Consider the following 19,438-nt stretch of genomic DNA (forward strand, 5'->3'; position numbering starts at 1 on the left):
CATTGAACCCTTTCTGATAAAAATCTATACATACAAAATTTTTGAAGCCTGATCCAGAATCTGGTCTGCACACCATCTTTATAGACCCTCACCTTGTTTCGTAAGTGCATCTCTAAGACCTGGAGTGATCATCTCCCTCCTTTCACTCTCCTCATTTTTCCCACTGCTCTGCTGAGATGGACCTGTCCTGCCAGCTTCTTCCTCAAGTTCACATTCTTTCTGTTAAAAGAGAATTAATTACAATCATTTAGCTGAATATGCAATATTTAGACATAGGAATATTCCTAGCAACCTCAAATCACAGCTATTAAACCTGATAACAATTCTGGCACACCAAGATGAACCTGGCACTCATGCAATTCATTTGTTAAAAGCTGTTCATCCATTATTCCACTCCACCGCTTCGTCATGCTGTCCAAAACACTTTACCTGGATTTACAAAGGAGTCTAATGGAGTTTGGCATCTAAATCCCGTAGAAAGGGAATGGGATTTGGGAACCTAATTCCCATAAATTCCTTTGAAAATCCCCAGTCATAGTGACTTTCATCTCCAAGTGCTTTACAACTGTTCCGGATGTGCAGGGATCACTTCTCCCTGCCAGTAAACTAGAGCCACCTCTTGGGTAAAAAGTAGTTCCAATAGTGCTCAGCACTGCACAGTTATTTAGCACAGGTCAGTGAAGAATGCCCCATAACTGTTTTAAAACACTGAAGGGTTTTAGATAGGCAAGACAATTTACTGACTTGGAGACATGGAATGTTTCTCCTACTCTTACACTAAGTACTATAAGGACCTTTCCTGGCCAGTGCTTCCGACCTCTGTTTTATGTCTGTCTATCTGGAGCATCACCCACTCCAGAACCATAACTTGTCCTTTCATGCTGTGATGCTGCATCAGTTCAGGACTGTCGATGCAAGCCCAACCAACTGCATTGTTTAGAAATAAGCTATTAAATCTCATCACGGAACCCAACTAAGATTAGAGCCACCATTATCAGCCACAGTATAACAAGAGTATTGGGATCTCCAGAGATACAATGCTACAAATATGGCTGATCCCCGAAGTCTCATTTGACATGAATAAAGAAACAACACAAATTAGTATGAAGTTAAAAGAGGGTTAAAAAAAAAAAAGAGTACATCATAATTGTGAATCCCTTGCTGTATGAGTGTCACTTCTGAGATTAAAAAAAAGAGGAGTACTTGTGGCACCTTAGAGACTAACAAATGTATTTGAGCATAAGCTTTCGTGGGCTACAGCCCACTTCATCGGATGCATAGAATGGAACATATAAGAAGAGTATTGAAAGCTTATGCTCAAATACATTTGTTAGTCACTAAAGGTGCCACAAGTACTCCTGTTCTTTTTATGGATACAGACTAACATGGCTGCTACTCTGAAACTTCTGAGATTGTATTGCCATTTATAGTTGCCTGGATAGCACACATGGAAGTGTAAATAATTACTTTGATATTTGATGGAAGGTGTACTATGTTTGTTCTTAAATATTTCAATATTTACAGACAGATGGTGTTTAAAAATTGAGTCATTCTGATTTCCCAAAAATCAAAGTTCTTTCACAACCAGGTCCATTTTAATCAGCACCCCTGATCTAGGTCTATTTTAAATCAATAGCCTCCCCTCGCCCACTCCCACTTCCTCTCCCCCCCACACCCCACCACACACACACCCTATGTACCAGGAAGTTCCAATAATTTTTTCCAGTTCTGGCTTATTTCTACTTCATATTAAAGAAACATAGATAATAATCAAACAATTGCTCTTAATTTCCTGAGTTCCACATGGTCTTCCTGACCAGATTCAGTAACTCAAACAGTTCTCAAGGCACACATATGTATTTCATTTGAACTCCAAGAAGTTTTCAGAAAACACTTAGAGCGAGCTCAGAACCATCCAAGTATTCAGTTTGCCATTGCTTCCAGGAAGTCATATGGGATAGATTATTGAAATCACATGGGATAGATTCTACCCACCCTTCATATTGGAGTAGTACCTTACCTGTTCATATTGAAGTAGTACCTGTTGATTTCAATAGGACTACTTGTGCAGTAGGCATCAGTCATCAGAACATAACAGAATCTGGCCCTTACTAAACTAGTAAGATCTGGTCCAACTTTTGCTTCTTTGCATTCATAGTTTGTTCAAAAACAGTTCTAAAATACAAGTACAGCATTACATCAGCAATTCTACCAACATTTTTGTAATGCAGCTAAACTTTCTTAAAAGGTCCACAACATAAAGCACCCAGCCACTAACACAAATCACAGAAACGCAGAGCTGGAAGAGAGCTTGAGAAGTCATCAAGTCCAGCCCCCTGTGCTGAGGCAGGACCAAGTAAACCTAGACCATCCCTGACAGGTGTTTGTCCAACCTGTTCTTAAAAACCTCCAGTGATTGGGGATTCCACAACCTTCCTTGGAAGCCTATTCCAGAACTTAACTACCCTTATAGTTTGAAAGCTTTTCCTAATATCTAACGTAAATCTCCCGTGCTGCAGAGTAAGCCCATTACTACTTCTCCCACCTTCAGTGGACATGGAGAACAACTGATCATCATCCTCTCTATACCAACCCTTAACTTATCTGAAGTCTATTAGCGGGTCCCTTCTCAGTCTTCTTTTCTCAAGATTAAACGTGCCCAGGTTTTTTTTTAACATTTCCTCAAAGATCAGGTTTTCTAAAACTTTTCACCATTTTTGTTGCGCTCTTCTGGACACTCTCCAATTTATCCACATCTTTCCTAAAGACACTGTACTCCAGCTGAGGCCTCACCAGTGCCAAGTAGAGCGGGACAATTACCTCACGTGTCTTACATACAACCCTCCTGTTAATATAAACAGGTTTCTAAGTCCAATATAAGACTCCGCCTTCACTCATCAAGACACTTGGACAATAAAATATTGATGTCACTGAAAAAGCTTCATACATAAGCAGGGAGAAGGTAAGTTAGTCATCTTTTACATAACTATTGAGCACTGAACAGCCCTCTCTCTCAAAGCTATAATTTAAGTCTGGGCTAGATTCTGCCCTCCCCTTAACTCAAGGCGGACAGTACCTTACTCAGAGTAGTCGCATTAACTTAGCAGAGTGCAGCATTACTCAACGTGATTTCAGCTCTTGCACCGCATAGAATCCTAGAACTATAGGGTTGGAAGGGACCACAAGGGTCACCTGGGCTAACCCGTGCCAAGATGCAGGATTTGTTGAGTCTAAACCATCCAGGACAGATGGCTATCCAGCCTCTTTTTAAAATGGCCAGTGAAGTAGCTTCCATGTCTTCCCCAGGCAGTTTGTTCCATTGTCCTACTGTTCTTACAGTTAGGAAGTTTTTCCTGAGATTTAATCTAAATCTGCTTTACTGTAGTTTGAACCCATTGCCTCTTGTTCTCCCTCTGAGGGCAGGGCAGAATGTACTGATGCAGGAGCATTCCCTTTTAAATGAGTAGAGAGCACAATGTGTATCTGTGTTGCTGTATTAAATGTAGTCACTCACATAAATGTGCAGTTCAAATAAATTAGCATATACAGAACCAACCTTTGCATACAAGAAAAGTCATCTTGCATGACTAAGTGTCCTAGCATATCTATTTTTCTATATACTACACTCACTGTATTATCTCAGCAAAGTACTGAAGCATAAAAGAGTCTATTTAATTAGAAAAATATAATCAAAATCTGTATATTTAAATTTAAAAAATAAACTCTTATTTTTTCCCTACCTTGAAGAGACTGTCTACCACTTTTTTCCCAGGCTGATTTCAATGTATGTATACAGGACACCAATCATTTGTTCCAGTCTTAGCTGAGTACCCAATTTGTTTTATGTTTGGTAAGTATTTAATCCAAGACATTTCTTGAGGGGAAAAGCAACTCGCTGCCCTAGGAGTTGTATTTATTCCTTTGCTTAATAATAAACCTTTCATGTTTGTTATTCAGGATATGAAAGAAAAGAACACAAGTAAACAACTTAGCACAGAGAGCAAACTTCTCAAGGGTGATTTAGCAAGAAGCATTGAAGTAAATCTAAGGCAAGTTTATTGTCTTTCTGTAACAAATCAAGCAAGCTACAGCCAGCTTTTCTTTGCCCTTGAAATAACGTGGCTGACAATAAAACAAGCCAAACACCCATCCTTCTGTTCTATATTCACAGGCAGCAAAAGTCCATGGACAATGAAAACTTCGGGATTCAGATTTTTGCTACTTACGGCCCAAATCCTGAAGCCTGCAGGAGTTTTGCTACCATACTTCATTGGGAGCTAAATAAGGACAATTACACCTCATGCTTGTGGGTACAACTGACCTCAATCTTGGGTCAGGAAGAAATGTATTTCTCTTTATTCCTATATGTACAGCACAACACAATCAGCTAGGCACTTTATGAAACAAGCCAGAGAAATCCACCTTCCTCTGAACGACCAAGTATTAGCCGTTACAAAAGGCAGAACAGGGGATCAGTTGACCAATTTAGTAGAGAAGGTTCTGTATTCCTGGTTAGGATAGGAACAGAAAGCAGTGCAACATTCATTATCTGCAAATTCACAGCTCAAATGTTTCAAATGCTTCTTTATATGTATTTCTTACAAATATGCCTGGAAAGCACACACAAAACGTAAAATTCTTTCAGCAGCGTGCGTTTATTTGGGGTCCTGCCGATATCTTCAGACATGGAGGAGAACACCTCCACAGATGGTTATAGTTGAAGCTGTCAAAACTCCTCAGCTGCATTTTTGGCTTCGTTATGTAGAATTCAAGATATTCAAAACATATTCTGTGGCTAAAATTAGCCATTTCAATTTAAACTAGGCACACAGTTAATTTAAGTCTTTTTAACCTCCCATTAAATGTGGCTCTCGTTCTCAGTGGGTCACAGCTGAAGAAAATCTGTTGATGTAACTCACTATACAATTCTCTACTCCAGCATGGCAGCTGCCACCCATAATGTCCAAAAGATAAAACTCTGTTTCACAGATGGTCCAGACCATTACTTATTCTTCCAGGAGAAACATGCTAAGGACCTTCAGAAGTTGGCCTGGCTTATGGAAGACTGGTTTTCTAGTCAAATAGATCCAACCTTTTTAATGAAGCATAGTCTACAAATATTGGAAGGGCGCTGCGGTGTCTGCAGACGGTACAGATGGTGCAGTGTGCAGAGCCGCCTGGCCGCGCCTCCGCGTAGGAGCTGAAGGGCAGATATGCTGCTGCTTCCGGGAGCTGCTTCAGGTAAGAGCTGCCCAGAGCCTGAACCCCTGATCCCCTCCTATGTCCCAACCCTCTGACCCAGCCCTAAATCCACCTCCTGCCCTTCAAACCACTCGATCCCAGCCCCACCCCAAAGCCTGCACCCCTAGCCAGACTCACCCCCAACCCAACTCTCCACCCAGCCCAGAGCCCACTCCCACACTCCAAACCCCTCAATCCCAGCCCAGAGCCCCCTCCTGCACCCCAAATCAAGTCAAACCCAATTTCTCCTTGCCTAGAGGCCGAGCTATTTTCAACCCCACTTGAGATGGGTCAGTATCCTTGATCAACCACAGATCATTTCCTAGCCTACACATGTCGCAAGTGTATACAACAGGCCAACACTGCGCTCATCAGAGCAAGATTAGCACCCCTAGAGTAACAATTATATAAGGTTATTGGCAGAAACAGGTTAACACTGTTTCCCTGGCTAAGACTTAGCTGTACTATGAACCAAGACAAACTCCATGACATGGTTTTGTAAACTGGTATGGAATAACCTCTGGGTACAGGTACAGTTTAATACCGCAGCTTACAGCATGCTTAGGCCCTGTTTACATCTGTAAAATTGAGTTAATACTACTTCCTTTCTCCTACCCTTTGTCCGTCTTGTGTATTGAAACTCAGGATATACATACTTTCTTGCTATAGATATATATATAACACCTCGCACAACAGAGTCTCAATCTCAGTTGCAGCACAAGGTGCTATTGCCACATATGACAGAGAGGGATTTCTGTCCATCAGTTCTCCGAGTGCTCAAAACAAAAAATCAACCAATTTGCTGATGGAAGCAAAGCTGTGCATCACCTTAAAATGAAGAAAGGACCTGCTGGGTAACATATTTCAGAATAACCCCACCTTTAGAGAAAATGAGCACGCTTTGGTAAGACAGAAGGCAACTTTCAGAGTTGACTGCCATTTAGGGACTATGCCAAAACACTTGGACAGCGTGCGAAGGGCTGCGGGGGCCCAGCGGCACTTACTGTGGCTCCCAGGAAGTAGCCGCCAAGTCCCTGCAGCCCCTAGGCAGAGGCGTGGCCAGGCAGCCCCGTGCACTGCCCTTGCACCTGCAGGTGTCGCCCCGCAGCTCCCATTGGTTGCAGTTCCCAGCCAATGGGAGCTACGGAGCTGGTAGTTGGGCAGGGGCAGCGCACAGCACTCCCTGGCCTACCATGCGCCATGGGACCACAGGGACCTGGCTGCTGCTTCTGGGAGCCACGTGGATCTAGGGCAGTCAGGGAGCCTGCCTTAGCCCTGGGCCACTGCTGCGACACTGCCTGGACTTTTAATGGCCTGGTCAGCACTGCCGACCAGAGCCACTGGAGTCCCTTTTAGACCGGGTGTTCCAGTCGAAAGCCAGACATCTGGCAACCCTACTCCAGTTGTGCACATGCTCTTGGTTGTTAGTTGTGAAGCTTTACAGTTCAGAACACTAAGCTCACTCAGTTAAGTTTGGATACCAACTGCTGACACCATGTTTCTTGCACAGATTTTGAACCAAAACCTGTTGTTCCTTACTCCAGGAAAGCTCCCACCACCTTCACTCAGAGTTTTGTTTAAGAGAAGACAGTAAGATTTGGCCTTTCACAATGATAAAACTTTAAAGGATCTCTAATAAATGTATGAACATGGAGGTTTACAAACCGCACGGGAGTTGAGTAAATATCCACCCCATTTTACAAGATGGTGAAATGAGCCAAGAGAGGTCAAGTGACTCCCCCTAAGGACACACAGTGAATCAGCGGCAGAAAAGGAATAGTATCCTAAAGTCTTAACTCCTAGTCCCCCCACTTCAATTCCATTCTGAACACATTGTTCATTTCCAACCACCCCTTTTCTTTTCTTTTTTCCACCCCCTTGCATTTTAACTTTGCAACTGTGTCCACACTCAACATTAAAGTTGTTTTGGAAAACAAAACAACAACATTAATATTAAGATGGTACAAAGAAAAATATGCATGCGTGATTACCTCTCAACAGATCCCAAAAAATTAGGTGATTATTATTATTCATAAATGTAGTTTATAAATATGAAGGTTAATAAAGCAATTCCTTTTGGTAGGACAGATCTGTATTTCTAGTTTATCACAATCATCCAGCTGTGGGAGACGCACTGTATTAAGAAACAGTATCCCTGTGATTAATGACCATAGCTTTAAAGGCTAAAAATACATCTATTAAATTTCACATTTATCTGATAACTCCCCAGAAATGTGTTTACTTTAGAGGACAGAGAAGGTGCACCACATTTTTATCAATCAAAACCAGAAGTAGCTGTTAAATCTATCACTAGCCAACACCTTTCTCTGCTAAACAAAAGCTGGTTGGGGGAATAAAACCAAACCAAATTCTCTGTTTGAAAAGTAAACAAAATTGAAATTATAGCTAATGGCAAGAAAACAGGGGAATTACCTTGCTAGGCCAGGCTGCATTCCATCTAATCTAGCATCCTGTCTCTGAGTTACCAGTACCAGAGACGCTTCGGAGAAAGGTGCAAGAAATCCCATAGTGGACCACTTATGGAGTAACCTCCCAATTGGACTAATTATTCCTAACCACCCATCAGTTAGTGGTTGCCTTATGTCCTGAAGCATGGAGATTTTTAATATGCCTTGGAATTTATTTTATCCTGTTTCATAAAACTGTGGATGTTTTCTCGGTGGCTCTCATGCAGGGTCTGGGGCACCCTGATGGGCCACAAGGAGGTTTCAGGAGGGTCCACCAAGAAGGACCAGTGTTAGACTCACTGGGGCCAAGAGCAGAAAGTTGAAGCCTGTGCATGGGGCTGAAGCCAGGGACCTAAGCCCCACCACCTGGAGCTAAAGCAGAAGCCTGAGCAACTTAGCTTTGCGGAGCCCCTTATGGTGTGGGACCCCAGGCAATTGCCCTACTTGCTACCCCCTAATGATGGCCCTGGCTTTTATATGCAGAAAACCAGCTGCTGTGGCACAGGTGGGCCGTGGAGTTTTTATAGCACACTGGAGTGGCTTCAGACAGCAAAATGTTGAGAACCCCTGAGCTATATGAAGTTCTAATCCCTTTCTTGAATTCTATTAAGGACTTGGCTTCCATTTTAGCTTTTGGCAGAGAGTTCCCCAAGTTAGCTCTTTGTCATGTAAAAAAAGTATTTCCTTTTATCAGAGAAAAGGTCTGCTGCCTATATCAAATGCCCTATTTTGTATAATCCTAAGAAACTTGCAGTGTGTGAAAGGCAATACATAAAACAAAAATCTAGTCTAGATTTCCCAGCAAATCATGTAATGGGAGATGGAATTTCATTCAGCAAAATTAAATGAAGATTACCTGCAGAGATCTCAACAAACATTCATTATTAAGATGCTGCTGTCATGACCTCGCTCATGCTGCCATTGCATAAAAATCAAGACAACAAGGATTTATGACTAGACATCCCAGGCATTCAAATCTCTGCCACCAATCCTCACACAACCATACAAGAGTCCAAAACTAGGTCCTAGAAATATTCAAAAATTATCTTTTACTGCCCCTACACACAAAGGAAATGTGCAAATGTACATCCCAAAGCCTCAGGAATATTGGAAGGACGAGATTGACATCATATAGTAAAGCCTGAAATATTTATAGATCAGCACTGTAAAAACAAAATCAGAAGCTAAGATATAACAACGTATTCTACGAATAGATTTTAGGCCCCTTTCTGCTCTCTCATATCCCATTTTAAGTCAGAGTGATGTAATTCTATTGATTTCAGTAGAGTCAGTGTGAGAACAGAATCAGGCCCTGTGAATTTAAGTACTGAACATGTGCAACACAGTATTCTGTAAATTGGTTTTTAAAATAATCTTAATTTGAAAGACAAAAGCTCTCATTGCACTAATGCACAGCAGCTAAAGCAAGGACAACTCTATAAAGACGGATGCCTGGGACTTAACCAACAATGGTACCTTCCATCTTGGAAATCAGACAACTCGATAATGAAGAATTAGTTTCACATTTCAGATTCTTCTGCATGTTAATATCACATCTTTGGTGCTTATTTTTATTACAATAAATGACTGCACCTATGGGATCATTCCACAATTCAAGCATTTGTACAAATCCGTTAGTAAATCAGTCTGCATATTCCCCGGGAGATTCATCATGGAGGCAAAGCCATTCATTCTCATAGCTAATGATACAGACAGCCACCTATTTAGCCTCTCACATGCAGCATTTATATGGTCATATCCTGCCACTGTTCTGTGTATGGAGCTCCACTGAAGTCAATTGGAGTTTTACATTAAAACTGATAGCAGGATATGGCTGTAGTTAAGAAACCTATCCTTGACAATCAATTTTTAAGAGGAGAATGAAATGCAACTTTCAGACATTAACACACACAGCCAACCCATAGCTAGAGGAAATACAAGAGTCTTCCCTCCTGGCCTCACTGAGACCAGGTCTATAACTATAAACTTACACCAGTATAACTACTGATATCACGACGGGGTATGAAAAATCCACACCCCTGAGCAACGCAGGTTATACCGACCTAGACAGTGCTATGTCGATGGGAGAGCTTATCCTGTCAACATAGCTACCGCCTCCCACAGAGGTGGATTAAATATGCTGACAGGAGAAGCCCCCCATACCGTCTTCACTGAAGCGCAGCAGCATTGTAAGTGCAGACCTGCCCAGAGGATGCTTTGGAGGTATTTACTCTTACAAGTAGCCTCCCTGAACTCAAGTGGGTCTACTAGTATAAGAGTTGCAGGATAGAGTCCCTAGATTGTATGGGGGGGAGGGGTGTTGCACTTCTGGGATAGCCAACCTACACAGAGACTGCACAAAGAAACCAGTTTACGGAGGAGGGGATTAATAAAAGACTCCAGCTCCACAGACAAAATAAGGGAAGGATGAGAGGTAGAGACAGAAAACTCCGCCTTAGATCCTAGAAAGGCCAAGTATTAAGCAACAGTGAGTTTTTGTTACCTATTTGTAACACTCAATTATACTGGAAATTCTGACTTTGGTCACTACCAGGGCAGTGATCACAAAACGTTAGGAAGTGGTTGTAGTTTACTGCTGTGGTCATTTGTTGTTCATAAACTAGACAATGGACTATGCATATTTTTATTTTACATTGCACAGTCCTTATGCTGTTGCTAGATTTTATTAGTCCATGAAACCTTGAGGCCTCATCTCCTATAAAAATGGTTGCAAAAATAATTATTTTTCCCTTTAGTGGTTTCGAGTCATGTCACAAATGAAGGCTACCAAAAATAATCTTTTATTGGACAAACTTCTGTTGGTAAGAGACACAATCTTTCGAGCTTTAAGTCTGGAGAAGAGCTCAAGGGGCTCGAAAGCTTGTCTCTCTCACCGACAGAAGTTGGTCCAATAAACGACATTACTTCACCCACCTTGTCTCTCTCATATCCCAGGACCTCCACAGCTACAACTACAGTGCATACACAAATAATCTGTTTTTCTTTTCTCCAGTGACCTCTAGTGGTGAATACATATGACAGTGAAGCCAAAAGGAGGACTGTACCCTATTGCAAATAGGATCAGACCGTGTTAAGGGTGAGGAAGATCTAGTAGTTCATCAACCTGTAAGTGGAAAATAGTTTCCCCCAATGGAGACACAGATACTAAGCTGACACTATCCTAAGGAAAGGTAGACATTCAGATACAGGTCCCCCATCTTCTCCCATGATAGTTAATGAGGCATTATGAGTTCAGGAGAGAAACCCGCTAATCTCAGAATTTCCCCTTGAGAAAGGAGATTAAGCATCCTCAGACAGCTCCATCCCCTCTCAAGGGGTTCTGCATTCTTTGCTCCCTTGTTTCCCACTGAAATCAATTAGAGTTTTGGGTGTTAAGGCAATATAAGATCAGGCCTGCCAGATTTCTTTGCAACTGTCTCTTAGAACAAACTGGTAACTGCCATTACTCTTATGGACCACAAAGAAATGTGCACATCCATTATTTTCATTGCACACCCAGCTGAAACTTTAGAGTTATTGCCTCAGCTGCCTTACTAGATAAATCCAAACAGATCTGCAATATAACAGGAATAATGAGCATGTGGCAGAAGCAGGAGGTTTGGGGGGGGGGGTGTTTTTTGTTTGTTTGTTTGTTTGAACACTTTTGGCTATTGTGAGCATTTTATAAAACCAACATAAAATTGTAGGCCCAGTTCTGTAGTAGAAAACTCATCTTTGCGCTTGGCAAAAATAACTGTTATGCAATAACTTCGGAGGGCACCTCCCATTCATTGTTCAGGAACACCACTTTTTTCTCTACGAACCCAAAGTAGAGTCAATATTTGTGCACGCACCTGTATTTCCAAAGAGAAACTTCGGGCCCTGTCCTAGCCCCATTGCATTTCAACTTTTATTTTTCTTTTTTATTAGACATTTATGCTGCAGTTACCTCTAGAGGCATCAACTAAGTCAGAGCTGCATTATTCTGCAAATAGGTCATATATGTAGCAAGTGACAGTCCCAGCGTAAAGAACTAATTCCTGCTCTCTGTTAAATTCCTGAAAGAAAGACTCTCCAACTTTCTCCTTTAGTCAGGAAAGACAATGCAACCAAAACTTCATGCTAGCAAGCACTCTCATGACAACATGAACACAGCTCACTGTCCCAGAGTGCCCCCTTGTTGCAAGACCAGGTGTTGCAGCACTTGCACCTCAGTTTCCCCTTAACACTCTTCAGCTTATTCTTGCCAGAGAGGTGACATGGCCCTCCAGCCAAGCCACTTTAAATATTCAATCCCTTCCAAGGTAACAGAGTCCCTTAATCTAAGTCCAGTGCAACACCAAAACAGTTTTCTTTACAGACAGGCTTCCAGCAGCAATAGCCTGTCCCATCATCTCACCTCCAGATCCAATCACACCAACCATCCAGGTCAGGTCTACACTCTTACTAAGGGACCCTGGCAGGCCAGAGCCAGTTCCTAGCTCACACTCGGCTTTTTCCCTCATTTAGGAGCAGCCCGTCTACTCCCTCCCCAGCCGGCACTCAACTGCTAGACTTTCCTCCTCAGTCAGCTCATCTGCTCTCCTCCCTAGCCAGGGATTCTGGCCTGCCTTCTGCATGGAGCGCCTCTTCTTAAATCCAACCCCCAGCGCAGCTGTAGCAGGATAGGGCTAACTGAACAGGGCTGACTGGCCCCAGACCTTCTGGCCCTTACAGGGGAAAACCTCCCTGTTACCCAAAAGCATTCAGCTGTCTAACGTGATTGAAGAAACTGTCATGCCACGGTCTCTACAAAGGCATGTCATCATCATCTGCTTGTCCACCTAAAGTTTTATCCATTGCACCATGGTGACACTAAACAAACCGTACTGTTCACCCCCAATTGGAGGAAAATTTTAAAAATGAAACATCTATGCTGCTGATGTACTCTGGAAAATTTGGATTGAAAAATGCACAGGCAGCAGTGCTTTTTATTAGACTCACATAACTTTAAAATAAGACTATTGCAAAATCTTTTGAAGGGGGAAAAAGAGCACCTCCAACCTACCTCCAAATATTTCAAGTCACATTTTTGTTGTGTCCTTAGATGATAGCCAATGGAGTTTACTGCTTTGTTTATAATTTACCTCTATAGCTACAAGCCAGGGGCAGTAATATTTTAATCAACTCGCTACCTTGGTGATAAGGAAACTCCAGGTACTAAGCTTGCTCTAATAGCAGTACCTTGGCTTTCTTCATGTGACCCATAATTTTGCCCAGATCTTCAACATCAATGACAGAGTTACGGCTTCCATCTTCCTCAGCGCCCGACTCCTCCTCACTGGTGGTTTCAAATAAATCCTCCACCTATGCAATAAAGATTGCAGAAGAAATTTTAGAAGCTTGCATGCTATGTTAAATATAAACCTCTGCCTATTCTAGCCTGCTGATTCCATTACACAACATGTGGCAAAGACTTCTGGAAAGTTAACAATGGGACATTTGACCTATACAAGGCATACAACTCCCAGCTGTACCAATAAAAAGCCTGATGAATTGTTTTTTAAAATGAATTTAAGAGCACGCAAAGCATTTGCCCTTCAGTCCCCTGGGAAATCTGGCTTCCAGATTAATTCCTCTCTCTCTCTCTCTCTCTCCTGATCAGTCCATTTGCCACCATGTCATTGGCAGTTAAAATCAGAGGTTAGAACAAAGGCACACAACTCCCATGGGATTTAGGCACCTCATTCCCTTAGGATCCTTTGAAAATCCACACCGGAGTGATCAATATCACAGCGAACAAGACAGGAAGGGAACTGCCATTCAAACTGTAAACTCCTCAGGGCAGGGGGCTTGTCTTATTCCCCTGTAAAGAGTCAGGCACAGCAGCTGTCCTGTATCAATATTAACAAAGCCTATTCCTCTTGTGGTAGCCTAAAGAAGAGGCAGCCTTGCACTTTCAAACCCACCCAGGGAGAAGACCAACTGTCTTCTGGTAGGCTTTATAGTGCAGTAGCAGTGATGCCCTGTGCACGAGGTGGATGATAAAGTGTCTCAGCGTCAGCTGCTTTCACTTTCTACAAAGCAAGAGAGATGATCCCCTAATCAAAACCTGTTATTAACACAAACACTGTGGGAGAGAGACAAGCAGTTAGACGTAAGTATTCAGAGGAAGAGACAGAGCTGCCTCAGACAATGCTGCCAATCTGCAGCTGCAAAGAGAGACCCTGGACCAAAGCAGCCAACCTGACCAGTGACAGACTGAAATGCTAGTGGTGGTGTTAACTGCTCCTATGGCACAGTAAATAAGAAGCTTCACCCTGGCAGTGGAGATAACTTAAGGCCCTTCTGAGAAATCAGCATGGCTCCTCTTTATATTGGCTCTGGCACATCCTGGCTCCCATTTGAAGGGAAACTTCCCTGTACCATTCCCCCTAGCTCCCCTCCACACACACAACCCTCAGTTCTACTTCTTCTCTGGCCCTCTACTTGCACCCTCCCCAAGGCACGGAAGCAAGGGACAAGTGTAAGGGAAAAGGTCACATAGCAGATCCAAGCCCTTAGAGCTGGGGAAGCGAAGGAAGGAGTCCAACACCTCTCCAAGAGAACCCACAGAGTCCCTTAAATCAGCCCTGCTAAGAGATTTGTCACAGAAGTAATGCCCTGTGATTTTTGGGACCTACCTCAGTGTTCTCCTGCTCTGACACCCTTTGCTCATGATCCGATCCCTCCTTGCTCTGCTTCCCTTTGGATTTGCACTTGCCTTTCTTACAGTTTCCACTACAGGGCTTCTTCTCCCCTTTGCAAAGTGCCTGGAGCCTAGCGAGGAACCTGGCCTTCCAAGCATCGAAGTCAGCCTCGATGCTGCCGCGCTTGCTTTTGGCTACATTACAGTCCCCCTCCGCACGAGTCATGACACGACTAGCACTGAGCATCCACAGCCATTTGTCAATGTTTTTTCCAACCTAGGACGAGAAATGAAAAAAAGCCCATTAACAAGGAACTTACAGACAGTCATTCAGAAAACAAACTGGACAGGAATTTAGAAAAAGGTGGCTAGATGTATGGCCATAGCATGCTGACTAAGTGATTGGGAACCAGGGATCTCTGAGCACTAATAGCAGCTCTGTTGCCGACGCGGAGTATGAACTTAAACCTTCTTCACTGGTAAAATAGTATTAATAACACCACTGAGTCTGACCACTTCAGGGTGCCAAACTTTAGAAAAGATGTGGACAAAGCGGCGAGAGTCCAGAGGAGAGCAACAAAAAAGATAAAAGGTTTAGAAAACCTGAGCTGGGAGGAAAAGTTAAAAAAAAAAAAACAGGGCATGTTTAGTCTTAAGAAAAGAAGGCTGAGAAGGGACCTGATAACAGTCTTCAAATCTGTTAAGAGCTCTTATAAAGAGGACTGTGTTCTGCGTGTCCACTTTTGGTTGGATAAGTAGTAATGGGCTTAATCTGCAGCAAGGGAGATTTATGTTAGATATTAGGAAAAACTTTCTAACTCTAAGCATAGTTAAGCTCCGGAAGAGGCTTCCAAAGAAAGTTGTGGAATCTCCATCATTGGAGGATTCTAAAAACAAGTTGGACAAACACTTGTGAGAGATGGTCTAGGTTTACCTGGTCCTGCTTCAGCGCAGGGGGCTGGACTTGATGACTTCTTGAGGTCCATTCCAGCCCTGTGTTTCTACCATTCTATAATAGGTGTGTTTTAGGGGATAGTTTTTCACTTTACAGCATTTGCTAGTAATAACAAAACCTATGGATGTACAATACCAGGTGTTGCCATCAGGCCATCAAGCACTGTACAAGTACATTAGTCTGACAAACTACAACTTTTTTTCTCTTTCTGATTTAGATAATCTCAGCCAGTTTATGGGGTTAAACATGATCAGACTATCATATAGCTGGTGAATATCAAGATTTATCAGTATAGTAAATGAAATGCAGAGAAAGGAGTACCCGGTACTTTAAAAAAGGGAGAGAGGCAATAATAAGCCAGTGGTTTATTTCGCCCTTTAAAAATCATACAGAACAGCTTCTGACAAAACAAACATGACAGCTTTATCTACTAATTACTGGTTTTAAAAGCCTGGAAATTCAATGAAAGATTTACAAAACGTATTCTGTATATATTACAAAGGCTGGGGATCAGAGTTACTGTAAGGTTTTACAAGTGTCTGAACTACCATCCTGAGGAAAACACTCCACAGGTTAACATAGTACCAATGGGAATCATTCCTCTTCACTTTGATAGGGTGCTGCACTTGAAGGGGAACTGGATCTGGCCTTAAATACTGCATCCTTTAAACATCTAATTTTCCAACTTTCTCTTAAAAGCAAGGAGTCTCAAGAACACTAACTGCCTAACCCAAGAGGTGCAGAACACCATCAATCTCACTGATGTCTGCAGACACCAAAGATACTTAGCAATTCTTCAGGATCAGAAAACAAAAAGAAAATCCAGAGAAACTCACCGTGTTGTAGTGGTCCACATATACTGAATTTCCCAAGCCAAACACAGCGTATCTCATGCCTTTCAGATAGGTTTTGCCAAACCTAAAGTCATTCACAGCCTCTTCTAACCATTTGCAGAACCATGCTGCATTTTCAGTTGGCTGTCCATCAGTGTAGGTAGCAACCAGAAACACACAAATATTTTTGCTGGTTGCCTGAAGACAGTATAGCAGAGGAAAAGAATATTTTAAAGGGATGATCAGTGGATTTTCTAAAACAACTTTAATATCAGACTGTCAGAAAGAGAATGTTATTTTCTTTTTATAAGTCTACGTATGAAGTCTAGGGCAGAAAACCCTAGGCATGAAGCTGGTAAGTTCACTCTTTGTATAAACCATGGATTCAATACATTAGGAAAAACTGTATTAATAAACATTTTGCCCCATACAGCATTTCCATTCAAAGATCTAAAGGAACTTTATGAACATTAACTAAATAAATCTCCATCCTGCAATCTGCATCCGACAAAGTGGGTATTCACCCACGAAAGCTCATGTTCCAAAACGTCTGTTAGTCTATAAGGTGCCACAGGACTCTTTGCTGCTTTTACAGACCCAGACTAACACGGCTACCACTCTGATACTAAATAAATTTCAACACCGCAGTGAAGTAGAGATGAATTACTATTACTCCTAGAAAGGACACTGAGGCACAGTGAGGGACTTGAGCAATCTCTCTCTCTTACTGAGAAAGCTTGCAGCAGAACCAAAAAAAGAACTCAGAGCACCCAGGATCAGAGGTCTGGGTTCTAGACAGAGACCATCATCCTACCTCCTCTCAGAAAAGAAATATCAAGTTGATATCAAATATTAAATTACTTCAAGGTGATATTTTAGGCTGTAAGAAGCCCAGCATTGAAGGTTCCCATTTACCCCACGGATACACTCTTCAACACAAGTCTTGTGGGATTTGCAGGGAACTAGGGGAGGCCTGCAGGGAGATGCAGAAGAGATCAGACCTCTCAACGGACCCAGGGAATTGTTACATATATATATTTTACCTATTTAGGAAGGGGAAAAAAGAAAAATACTAACCTCTTCACCTAGACAATCATCTGGATCATAGTCTCTCATGTTAATGATTTCTGCAGGCAAATTAAGGGAGAGAATAGTTTCAGCAAGAATTGTTGCAAATCCCTGGAGAGAGAGAGACACAGAAAGGCTTTATCTGCAATAACCCAACCAAAGGAAGAGTCAAACAAATTCATGAGAGGGTGTTAGAAACTCACAAACCTTGTAACAAGAAGCTGATATTTCATATGGCTATCATGTACATCATATATCGTGTACAGAAACAGAACAAAGATACCTATAAAACACGCATTTTCTTTTTTTTTAAAGTGAAGTGCATTTTGTTTTAGAAAAAGTGAGTACCGGTATTTCTACAGACACAAAAAAAATCACTCAACTTTAATCAGTTTTTATCTTTGACAAAGAAACATTATAAAGCAGTATCTCTCCACACCAGAGGAGTTTAAAGTGACACCAAAAGATTAATAGAGTATATTTTAAAGAGTTGATTTTTAAATTCTTTAAAATCTAATTTCCTCTTCACTTTTTTATTTTATTGGACAACAAAAACCTAGTCAATTTCACTTTCAGGTTCTTGAACCATGCATTGTTTGCAAGCCAAAGTTACACTTCAATAACATTTTGAATTAACTTTGTCCAACTAGAATAAAATGACCTTTACCTTAGCAGTGCCAGTCTGAGAGCCATAGAAAATCTTCACCCCAGTAACATAAACCTCCTTCATCTTTGGCTTTGTATATCCATTTATTAGCACATCTTGTGTTACTTTAGATGGAGTTAGCTTCTCGGTGGATTTTTCATCCTACAAAACAATTGTAGTATCCCAATCTTACCCCTTTCAAACTCATCTTAAGCTAGTTTTGACATAAAACGCAAACCACCTAGTCAGATCTTCAGCATTAGGTTGGTGAGCTCTAGCAAATGTAACAGTGTTAAGTATTAGAGTTACAACCGGCCCATAAAAACAATCAAACTAGCATCCTCTCATTTAAATAAGCCAGGTTACTGTAATCTGATTTTACACTATAGGGTGTGACTTGATCATCCCACATACACAACTGAATATTTTATGAGGGAGTTTTTGCCCTCTTGAAGGGCGTAATCCTGCTCCTAGTGAAATCATGCTACTTTTATCATTAACTTCAAAGGGAACAGGACTTGCTTCTCAAACATCAGGTGTAAGCAGCTGGCAGAGACAGGATTTGAAAAAGTGCTGGGCCAGTCCAGAATGGCAAATCTTCTTCACATAATAAACAGGGGTGATTATGTGAGATCAGTTCACATGTCGCTTACAAAGCAGTAAAATATTCAACAGGTATGCTTTTGTTATATTTCTGAACACACTTCAAGTACTGTGATTTTGGAGGATGCCAAACCACATTTAAACTTTAAGAAGTTAGAACTTGCACATGGCCTAGAGTGGACTACACTGAAATGAAATGCCACATTCCCACACCAAAGGAGGACACATTTCAGTAGTGGGTTAAAGGATTACTGTTGTAACACGGTGGTAGACTCCCAGTTGAAAGAATATAAATGCTAGAATTGTGAAGTCTCATTTACCTGCTTTTTGGCTTTGGTGGCAATGAACTGAAAGCAGATCCAAATACCGATGCCAAAAGCTGCACAAGAGTAGATGTAAAACCTGTTTAGCCATATCGACATCAGATGAGTGTAGAAGTAGCTCCATGTATCCACTGATGCATCTAAAATGAGAATAAATCATGACTGCCCTCTTCCAACTCAGCAAATGCAGCAGCAGTTTCCTTCATCATCAACCATTTTAAAAAAGCAACACACACAAACACAACGGCATCTACCAGTCTCATGACCTTAACTATTCTCAGTCTCCATATCATGCAATGACAGGAGAAATTGAAATGGCTTTTGGCTATGGACACAACCATTATAAAGGAATTAGGGACTAGCTGGCCTTTCACCCACTAAAGCACTGCTGCATAGATTGAATCATAGAATATCAGGATTGGAAGGGATCCTAGAAGGCCATCTTGTCCAACCTGCTGCTCAAAGCAGGACCAATCCCCAGACAGATTTTTGCCCCAGAACCATAAATGGCCCCCTCAAGGATTGAACTCACAATGTTGGGTTTAGCAGGCCAATGCTCAAACCACTGAACTATCCCTCCTCCCTACAGCCTTATCCACAGGCCAAAGCCTTAGACTGTTACAGGACAGCCTAA

General features: G+C 41.9%; 1 protein-coding gene across 6 annotated transcripts in view; it reads right to left on the reverse strand.

The window, feature by feature from the left end:
* Positions 1–19,438, reverse strand: part of LOC120387402 (S-adenosyl-L-methionine-dependent tRNA 4-demethylwyosine synthase TYW1-like) — a 118,272-nt gene that overhangs the window by 94,979 nt on the left and 3,855 nt on the right. For all 6 annotated transcript variants that reach the window (XM_039508103.1, XM_039508106.1, XM_039508102.1 and 3 more), the window contains 7 exons: positions 18,802–18,944; positions 17,900–18,040; positions 17,242–17,343; positions 16,168–16,362; positions 14,372–14,653; positions 12,933–13,055; positions 93–219 (listed from right to left, as the gene is read on the reverse strand). In XM_039508103.1, coding sequence (XP_039364037.1) covers positions 93–219; positions 12,933–13,055; positions 14,372–14,653; positions 16,168–16,362; positions 17,242–17,343; positions 17,900–18,040; positions 18,802–18,944 — 1,113 coding nt within the window. The remainder of the gene's footprint in view (positions 1–92; positions 220–12,932; positions 13,056–14,371; positions 14,654–16,167; positions 16,363–17,241; positions 17,344–17,899; positions 18,041–18,801; positions 18,945–19,438) is intronic.

Source organism: Mauremys reevesii, linkage group 20 (assembly GCF_016161935.1).
Source record: "Mauremys reevesii isolate NIE-2019 linkage group 20, ASM1616193v1, whole genome shotgun sequence".
Taxonomy (NCBI): Eukaryota; Metazoa; Chordata; order Testudines; family Geoemydidae; genus Mauremys; species Mauremys reevesii.